General features: G+C 38.9%; 2 protein-coding genes across 3 annotated transcripts in view; both read left to right on the top strand.

Annotated features, from left to right (window-relative positions):
- The first annotated feature begins 217 nt into the window (after positions 1-217).
- LOC138029636 (uncharacterized) lies at positions 218-2,002 on the top strand. Its single transcript, XM_068877340.1, has one exon. It carries the CDS (start codon positions 492-494, stop codon positions 1,287-1,289), a length of 798 nt encoding a protein of 265 aa, XP_068733441.1. The 5' UTR covers positions 218-491; the 3' UTR covers positions 1,290-2,002.
- Positions 2,003-4,943: 2,941 nt separating this feature from the next.
- The window catches only part of LOC138029640 (ATP-dependent RNA helicase DDX3X-like), a 16,226-nt gene continuing 11,384 nt past the window's right edge, over positions 4,944-9,785 (top strand). The window contains exons 1-3 of one of the 2 annotated variants that reach the window (XM_068877344.1): positions 4,944-5,131; positions 5,323-5,389; positions 8,390-8,509. In XM_068877344.1, the coding sequence (XP_068733445.1) occupies positions 5,087-5,131; positions 5,323-5,389; positions 8,390-8,509 (232 nt within the window). In that variant the 5' untranslated portion in view covers positions 4,944-5,086. The remainder of the gene's footprint in view (positions 5,132-5,322; positions 5,390-8,389; positions 8,510-9,785) is intronic. The other variant, XM_068877345.1, reaches the window with a different exon arrangement.

Consider the following 9,785-nt stretch of genomic DNA (forward strand, 5'->3'; position numbering starts at 1 on the left):
GTCAGAAATTTGATTAATGAATAGCCAACAACTGAATTTACGTAGAGTTCGCTTCACAACCGTTAGATCAATATACTAGTTAGTCATCGCCCCAACAAGTTATCACGGACCTCAGTGTAAAATGTTTCGTAGGTGATTAAGCATCGACGGAACCTTATCCTGATAACCTTCAGCTCAGATGTCCTTAAAAATGTCAACATTTATCAAATGTATTTATCAAACTAGGAAATGAAGAGCTGTTCGGAAATGTGGCTTGGTTGACTCAATAGATAACATGATATTTGCATATGAATAGGTTATTGTTCAAACCAAACTACAGGTGGATACAGCCAGAATATCATAAACAATTCAATCTCAAGGATCTTTAAACGTACGGGAAGTTCTTAGTACGGAAATGAGAGAGAGCCAAACTGTGAAAGAGCAACCGCTGAGGCTGTGAATAACCAAATTGAAAACCGCGGCGAGAGAAGCCTTAAAATATTTTATTTCATATGCACATTGGCAGTGTGACGCGCGTGACTGATTTTCACTCTCTCGTAGCCATGTTAAAAGGCAAATTTGGGAAGGCTGATTTTTCTCTTTCTAACCGCTTTCAAGTGAAATATCTTGGTTATGAAGTGACTGAAGAACCTGGAGTGACTGGTATTGAGAAAGCTGTCCGTAAAATACACGAGAAAGTTGAATCCGAGGAGAGGTATTGTCCGAAAATGTTCCTTCTGGTCGACGCCAATGGAGTTAAACTCGAAGAAGCAAAGCCCAAGACTCAGTCATCGAGGCAATCAAAGTTGATCTCTTTGGAAAATATATCTTATTGCGCTTTAAACAGAAATTATTCGACAGTCTTTGCATTTAATCATCATAAAAGCCCTTCAATGGTGGAATGTCATGCCGTGGCGTGTGAGAACGAAGATAAGGCAAAGTCTATTTCTTTAGCTTTGTACGCAGCATTTCGCGAAGGTCATTTTCAGAAACTCAGGGGGGAAAGAAGGATATCTCTAGAGCAGAAGAAAATTGAACGACGAGCAAGTTTTGAGAAAAATGATGTTGCAAGATCGAACGATTCTTCCTCAGCAACAAGTCCCACTGAAGTTTCTTCACCAGATCTTAGGGACCACACGTCGCCGATTTCGCTCAACGCCACACGCGATTGCCGCTCCCCGCACGAGAGCCTTTTGTCTGAGGAGTGTGCGGACGATCAAGAACTTGAATTGGGAAAAATCATAGAGGAATTACTGTCAATCGTAGAGATTGAAAAAGCAAAAATTTCTCAAGAAGTCGAAAAATCATGAAGCTAAAAGGGATACAGTTGTATAAACCGCCGTATCATTTACAATGTTATTGCGGATAATGTTTAGTAACAGGAAACTTGTCAATTCACGGAATGCTCGCATCGACTGAGAAGAATGAAATTTTAATTACTTCTGCTATAGGAAGTGCCAAACTGTGATTGCATTGTCGTAAAAAATGGTATATCTGTGACCTTTTACTGTAGTTTTTTTAGTTCTAAAGCTGAGACGGATTATTCAACCGAGTTTGGAAATCTTATTTAAAAAACAATGGAGGCTTTCGCTTTTGTGAAGGATTTAAAAGATGAATACAAAATGACAACCACTGATAAAAATAAAATTATTTTGTTAGTCACGTAATTTTTCGGGTGCTTTTGGTACCTTGCAGGAAAATATATTAGACACAGGAATCTTTGTAAAAGAAAAGCATTTTGCATAAAAGTGGTGAGAAACCTTCGGTAAATATTGACATGATGCCCAGTAAAACGGATGGGATTATTTCTTGCCTGTCAGATGATGAACGTCTGATGATTGTCATTTAAGAAACTAAACCGAAAGTGTTGTAAAGATCCACACGCCAACGCGGCAACGGATTACATTATGTTCTAAATGGTGAAATAATGCCAGGATATGTTTTTGAAAGGAGGGACTAGAAATAGGAGGTGGAGGTGTAACTCGGCTACATAAGATCTATAATTAAAGTAATCACAAACGCAGAAGGATGATCTTGAATTTCGATTGAATTTCTCTGTATATTCAAGTATCAAACCCTTTCTGGTGGCGGCATGGTACAGGCCACCCTGGCATTGCAAAATTTGAATCAAATCGAAGATAACTGGAACTTTTATAATACAAAGTTTAACCGATTATTGGAGACATAAATTGTGATGTAGGCGCCCTACCACTCAGGGGCACCCAACGTCAATTTTCGGAAAATATCTGTTCGGAGGACGATTTGAGATCTAGAATTTTCGGAATATTTGTTGTAAAATTTCTTGCTTGCCTGCCTCTCCTAAGATTTTCGAACATCTGAAAAATGGTATAATTGCCCATTTTTAACGGATTTTTACCCTAAAAAGGTCACCTAGAATTTTCGGGAGCCTTTTTTCTGGCTAAAATTTTCGAAATGGTAAGTTTTGATACCTAGAATTTTCGGATCACTAGACTTTCAGCTAGGAAATCCGAACAGATGAAAACTTTTTAGGGGATAAAAATATGCCTATATCTACCGTTTAAATATTAAAATACGTTTAATAATGCTCTGTTTAAGTGGTTTTGAACTACGTTCTCGTTGGGTGCCCCTGACCACTTGACCATAAGACCCAAACGTTACTAGATATAAGTAATACTTATCAGTACAGCCAATTAATTGAACATCCAACGCACATCTGAGCACAGTTAAGCTTAAGACACACGCAGTACAACAACATATCGGTGCTCATTTTGAAAGAGGCATCACCTATAGTTATTTCCATTTGACTTTGATAATCAATGTTTCAATCTTTACTGGAATTTTCCCGGATGAATGGAAGCCTGCGAGAGTTTCCCCAGGCAGGGGCACCCAACGAATCTGTTCCTCACATTATCTGTTCCCCAGAGGAATCTTGCTGGCTGGCAAAAATACAGGTGTTTCGATGAGCTGGCTGGGAAATTTTGTTATTGATAGAGGTTTTGCCTGGGAATTACTGACTTTTTCTAGCATTTCAACCCGAGCTGGCTGTAGAAACTCTGAAGACTGAGGACGACCAAAAAAAAAAAAAAAAAACAAACCATTCCCTCTCCCAGAGAGTAGTCACAAACATACGACGGCTGGTCAGAGTGATTGCGCTTGCGGAAAAAACTTGTTTTGTCCCGGTTTTGTCGGGGGAATTCCCGGCTGGGAAACCAACCAATTTTATCGAGCTGGCTGAGAAATTACTTGTGTGTCTTGCTGGGAAAAAGGAACAGATAATGTTTTCCCAGCAACACTGAAAAACACCTGAAAATGCCTTAATAACATTTATTTTCATTAACTGGGGTATAATAATACATTTTACAACAAATTAGTCGTTGGGTGCCCCTGCCCAGGCCCAATAATTTATCATAGACCAATCTATTCTCATCTGCTTTTTGTAAACTATAATTGAAATACGGTAGTTGTGTTTCATGAATCAATTCTATAGCCATCTAATGAAAACAATGTTCTCAACACAAACTGCCCTAAAAATATAGATAACTCAGTCTCAGTCCAAAATGGTTTAGATCGATCTAAAAGCTTTTGCAAACATGAATCATTGTATTCTCTTCCAGAAACTCGAGTGGAGTTAGATCTTAAAAGTTAGCCTGGTTTAAATCGTATCTTACTGGCTGAAAACAGAAAACTATAATTGGCAGTGAACTTTCGGAATTTTGTACGCTAACTTGCAGAATCCTCCCAAGGATCGATTCTGGGAACGCGGTCATTTATTATATATATATTTGTAAAAGATCTTCCCTCCTTCTGATAAATCCCTTGGAATGCAATCATCGGATATTAAGCATATTAGCCGGACTCATCCTACACCCAGCATTGGTTGTAACGTTTTGTTTCTTGCACGATACTTCTGTCCGGTTCTTCAGAAAATGGATTTCGGAGGACAAACAGGAATATGGGAAAACTCTTGTTTGTATTTTACCATGGGTTATTTCTGTATGATGGCTGGTAAGCAAAATCTTGAGTTTGAAAGAAGGCTAAGTTAAAAGATACATAACTTTGGAAAACTAAAATTTCACCGAAAAATTCCGCCTACAAATGGAAGGAGCGCTTGAATATGTTTCAGCGGAAGGGCGCGAACGATGTGAGCAAATATGGAGGGAGGCTTACGTAACCACGCAATTCCCACCATTTTTTGTTTTGACTCGGGTGGTGATCGTGATACTTCCGATGGCTTCCGATGGCACCGAACCGATCACTGGCGAAAATTATTATCTTCAGATTTAGAAGCCTTACAGCCTTAACATACATGCTGTATTTTGCCGATTTGAGGAGCAGGGGTTGATCTGATGGAACGAAATCTTGATATTTATTCTTTATTTGGCGCAAAGCGTCTTCTAATAAGGGGCGTGTAAAAGAAATATCCCAGTTTAATTCCAATCGGATAACTTTCAATTAAAGTTAAAATATCCGATACGAAATTGGTCCATCACTCCAGTAAACAGTCACGGTTCATTTGAGAACAAATAGACCATACAAGCGTGTTTACTGAAACACGCATAAAAATAGAGTTCAATGCCCGGAGGATTAGTTTGGAACACCATCATGACCGCTATTTCTTTGTTTTGGAACACCAACATGGCCGTCGTGACGTCATGTGAAAACGCTCTATAGATTGTACGGTTATGGTAACGCTTATTTGTCTGAGAAAATAGCCTGAAGAAAGAATCTTTCCTGTCCATTGAGCCTTTGACCAAATTTAGTGTTTTTGGTGGAAGACGGCTTTAGAAATATCAAACGCCTTAAATTAAGTGTAGACGAGCATTGGATTGAAGCCAACTGATGTTTCAAGGGTCTAAAACTGGAGAAAACAAGAAGAATAAAATGAAAGGAAAATTGAAAATAGAATCCCCAATCTCTCCCCCTAAGGTTGGGGAAGTTAAAGACACGTGTTTTGTACCTGACGTCATGATGAGCGGTTACTCAGTCGACTGTCGACTGACATTGCGATCACCTTGAAAAAAACCCTTCAGTTGAAAGACTTCAATTGTTGTTCGCTTTCTTGCCGAATTACACCAACCATTTCAAATCTTTCAGACAAATTCTCGAAGCAACTGTTTTTTCCGTTATGAGTCATGTGTCCCCAGCAAACTTTCAAGCTCTAGATCAGCGGGTAAGTGTAGAATTTTCTTCGAATCGGAAAAGATTGACTTGTGTCGGCTTACAGACAAAGGCACATGGCAGGAGCGAGTGGCGCGTTGTGTTTCGGGAGAATGTCGCAACTTCGATGACAAGAAACATATCGTTTGGGTTGTTTTTCCTTAATTTATTTACTGTTGATGTTTTGCGTTGTTTTTGTCCTAGTTCGCTGGTCTGGACTTGAATTCGGGCGCGGTAAACCAACGCGCTCTCGACCCCAACAAGCCACAAGGTACGTAGTCTACTTATGGCACGCTAAAAAAACACCTTAAATTTTCAGGACGTCAGCATCTGGCGCAGAATCTTCGATTCAAAGTGCCCGTTGTTTTGAAGGGAAGACTGTGAATGTTGAAAGGTGTATTATTGTTTGTAGTGTAAAAAAAAGAACTTTCTTCGGCTGCCTTGCAATGGACGATCCGTTTGCCGGTTTACGATCACATGTAATCCGGTTTTTGGCGCTTCGGTCTTTACATTTTAATGAAGACATTATTTTCTTGCTAATTATGGTTCTCTGTAATTTGCCTTGGTGACTTGAAAGACTTTACTTTTTTTGCTAATCTTGGCTTTCTTTACTCATTCGTAACTTCAGTATATCTTAGCTGATATTTTAGGTAAAGCTCTAATTAATCCGGCTGTTTGATTCAAGGCCTGTATTATTTCTTCATTGCCCCTTTCACAAGATCGTAAGTTCTACAACAGCTATCTGCTGCCACAAATCATATTAATTATTATTATTGCACGACACAACGTTAGAAAAACTGTTAAGCGAAAAATTACCATGCTTTAAATTCGGACGACAGTTTTCAACTTTTCGAAAATTGCATAACTCTCGGAAATATGTGTGATGTATCCTTCCTTACCACGCGTTGTATTATGGTCATACTTGTATAACACTTAAAGGAAATTCTGGCAAAGCTTATATAAAATTCCTGGATTATTGTAATATGGCATTTTCATATTCAGTAAATTATAATTAAATTAAAATTATTTATTATACATACTAAAAGGGATATTGTGAAGACTTGTATTATTGCTCTTTGTTTTGGGCAACCCAGATCTTTTGAGCAGGAAGAGAAATTTGGGGAAAGTCAGTTGTTAAAGAAAATGTACACAAGTTTTCATCATGTGCGCAAATTATGCTACATGACTGTTTAAGAAATGTTGGAGACAATGCACAAGAATGATCTATTTAAAATGTTTCCAGAGTGTACTGTGGTACATATCCTTGCAGTGATACCTGCCATATAATGTTCTGCAGAACGATCATTCAGTGCGTTGCGTAGATTGAAAACTTACCTCCACATCACCATGGGGCAACAACGTGTTACTAACATTGTACTTACTAACACCCCCCTTACACCTATGGCTTCTTTTTTTCGGCATCTTGAAGTAGCACTTTAACAACTTGTTTTTCTTCTAGAACCATAGATATTCTCAGTGGTGGAACAGGAATAAAATTAAATAGAGTGTGATAATAATAATAAGAATAATGAAAATAGTACAGTTGAACCTCGATTATCCAGACCCTTGGGGACTGGCCCGAATAGTCCGGATAATCGAAAATATGAATATGAATGATTCAACACTGAATACATTTGTAAACCGTAACATTTATTCGAGAATCATGAAAAAATGAACCACAGTCGCAAGCCATTTCTGACTACAATTTGCAAGTAAATCAATTTGTTTTACAAGTCATTTCTGCCTAAAATGTTCAAGTAAATCAGTTTGCTTCAAGCTTGTACAGCGTGCACGTGTCACTAATTCCATCATTCTTCGAAGCTGCATAAGTTGAATAGCTTCCACATTGTTTTGTCTTTCCATCCATGTCAAACACTTTTTAAAGCATTCAACAGCTTCAGTGTTTGTAACAGTTTGCTGATCTCTACTCTCATCCTCCTCGTCGCTACTTTCATCTTCAACTGAAGACTGTCCAACAACGCTCGCTAAAATTTGTTTGTCTGACAACTGCAATGAAGTCGGAAGTTCATCATCGGCTCTAAGCCAGTCATTGACATCAGAAGTAGAGAGACCTTCACTGTTGCCAACTTCATTTACAAAATTCCATCATGGATTCACTGACAATGCTTTCCGTTTGCCTTTCAGAAGCGTTTAATAAGCGTGAATTTGCAGTTTGCTGAATGCTTTGAATATGGATTCAGCACTAGCCTCTTCCCATGCATCAGCAAGCATGTAAATTGAATCTCTCAGTTAGTTTCTTCACGATTTCCTTCAGACTTTGAGTTGTTTCAGCGTCTTGATTTGCGATAACTCTTTGAAGAAGTTTCCTTTACTAAGACGCCTTGATCCATAGGCTGAATCAGTGAAGTTGTGTTTAGAGGAAGAACACTGATCGGGGAAGCGGAGCATGAAATTTCACTTTGCAGCAAAACAACTCTGAGCCAATGAACGCTCAATGAAATGCACTGCATTAGTTACGGTGCGTGTTAGACGCGTTTAAGATCACTCATGCAATAAGCTTGCCCTAAATTGTTCTTTTGATGCGAAACAAATTCAGTTCTGACTGGAATTTTATAACTCAGTTCAGCTTAAGATAGCTTTTCTACGGATAATGAATGTGACCAATTAATATTCATGAAAAAAATGGGACCAGAAAAGCTAGTCCGGATAATCAAGGTTCAACTGTAATGATAAAACTAACAATCACCCCCATAGTCCCTATAGTGCTAACACCATCCAAAATGGAAGATGGGGGGATGACAAAATCATGAAATCTAGCACTTGCTCCAAACAAGAAATACGCTCCACTAATCAGGTGGTAAAGTGCCAACTACTGCTATGCTGTGTGCACCATGATAAGACTGTTGCTAGAGGATAAGCCCTAGCAACCAAAGCTGCTAAATGCATGCACTGCAGATAAGCACAATCGTTGGGACTGAGGAGACAGTGAAGAATGCAATGCAAATGCAGCACTAAAAGACCCTGTTAAAAATCAATGCTAGCACAATCCAACGCTGATGTAACGCTAACAAGATCCAACGTAATGCATTGCTAACCAAAACATAAGATAACGAACCGAAGATGTTGCCATCACTTGCTCCTAGTTGTTAGCTTAGTTAAATTGCATTGAACTACATCTAGAGGAGACTCTGAGCTGGACCATTGAACTAGGTTGAGGTGACATAACACCTGCACATTAATGTTAGAGAAATGTTTCATCCTTGCAATTTCTTTGTTAAGAAGTCTGAAGGTGTTGAATTTTTTTTTTAAGAACGATATGTCCCTCCTCATCTTCGTAACAGACAAGGCCCCCCTCCTGGCAGAGGAGAGTTCCATGGCCAAGGTTTCAATCCCAGAGCACGGGATTTTGGACCTCGTGATCCGTATAGAGGTTTGTGTTTTCTGAAGGCAAGGCTACTGCCTAAGAAAATTTTCTAGGAGCCCTTTAGGCTCCCAACATAAAAAGTTAGTAGTCAGAATTAATCAACCCACCCCCCCCCCCCCCCAAAGTCAAGTGGTCTGCCTTAGTTATAATAATATGAAAAATGTAAACGTGTCACAGATAATGTACTAAAAAACTGGTGTGCACCTTCCAACAGTAAATGTTGTATTTATAAACAAAGTGAAAAAAAGCAAACAACTATTTTTGACTCGGTTTATGTTCAAGATCAAGGGCGATACCAGTCACAATTCTTGATCCTGTCCGTCACTGATCAACGTTTCATGTCAGAATAGTAAAAGTGTTCTTCAGAAAATAATTTACCGCCTTGAGCAAATTTAACTGCCTTTGAGTAAACATATGGACGTGGCATTTCCATATTTGGGAATCACATTGCCACCCAGTCTCGGTGCTCCACCAGGAGGTAATGCAACGAAAGCTCTTAGCAATGTTGACCATGTTAACAAGTTAGAGAGCCGTTTATTTTTGGAATTTGCTTAGCTGCTGTTCCTTCCAACCATATCAGCGTTTAGTCTCCATCTGGGATTAAATTTACAAGCAAGTGATGATGAATTACCTTGTGATAAGTTAGGTACTCATTCGTGCTACTCGTTCTGAAATTTGGTCGCCCAAACTCCTAAATAATGTGCCCTGGGCGACCCTTAGGCAGCAGCCTTGGAAGGATTTTGTGTATGGTACATGTATAGTGCATTGTATGAGTGTTGCATGAAACTTCTGTGTAGATAAAAACAATATTTTTTTATGAAATAATTAGGATAGTATGCACACTCTCATTGGTCAATAGCTGTGTTTAGATGAGAGTGTGGAAACACGGCTGTGACATCACACGAATTTTGATTGGTTATGTATTGTCAGACGCACGTTTTGAGCATGTATCAAGAAAATGCGTTTCAATCAAGAAGTAAAAAACCCGGGATTCTCCTTCATATGGCGAATTATCTTTGAGTAATATTTTATAAAAACAATAGAGGACTTTTTTTTTCTGTGTTTCCATAGCCTCATCTAAATACTCGGGGAGTTGGGAGAATTTGAGACAGTTATGCAAACCAGAGATGCAGACGAGGGTTTGCATAACTGTCTCAAATTCTTCCAACTCCCCCTCATGTTTAGATGAGGCTATGGAAACATGGAAAACGTCCTCTATTGCTTAAATGGTCCAATTGGCATGCGCCTATCATAACAGGCAAGTTTTGTAGAGTTGTACCGT

The sequence above is a fragment of the Montipora capricornis genome, chromosome 13 (genome assembly GCF_036669925.1).
Source record: "Montipora capricornis isolate CH-2021 chromosome 13, ASM3666992v2, whole genome shotgun sequence".
Lineage (NCBI taxonomy): Eukaryota > Metazoa > Cnidaria > Anthozoa > Scleractinia > Acroporidae > Montipora > Montipora capricornis.

Excerpts from the sequence above, each read along its gene's own strand:
- LOC138029636 (XM_068877340.1), top strand. The coding sequence starts at position 492 with ATGCACATTGGCAGTGTGACGCGCGTGACTGATTTTCACTCTCTCGTA.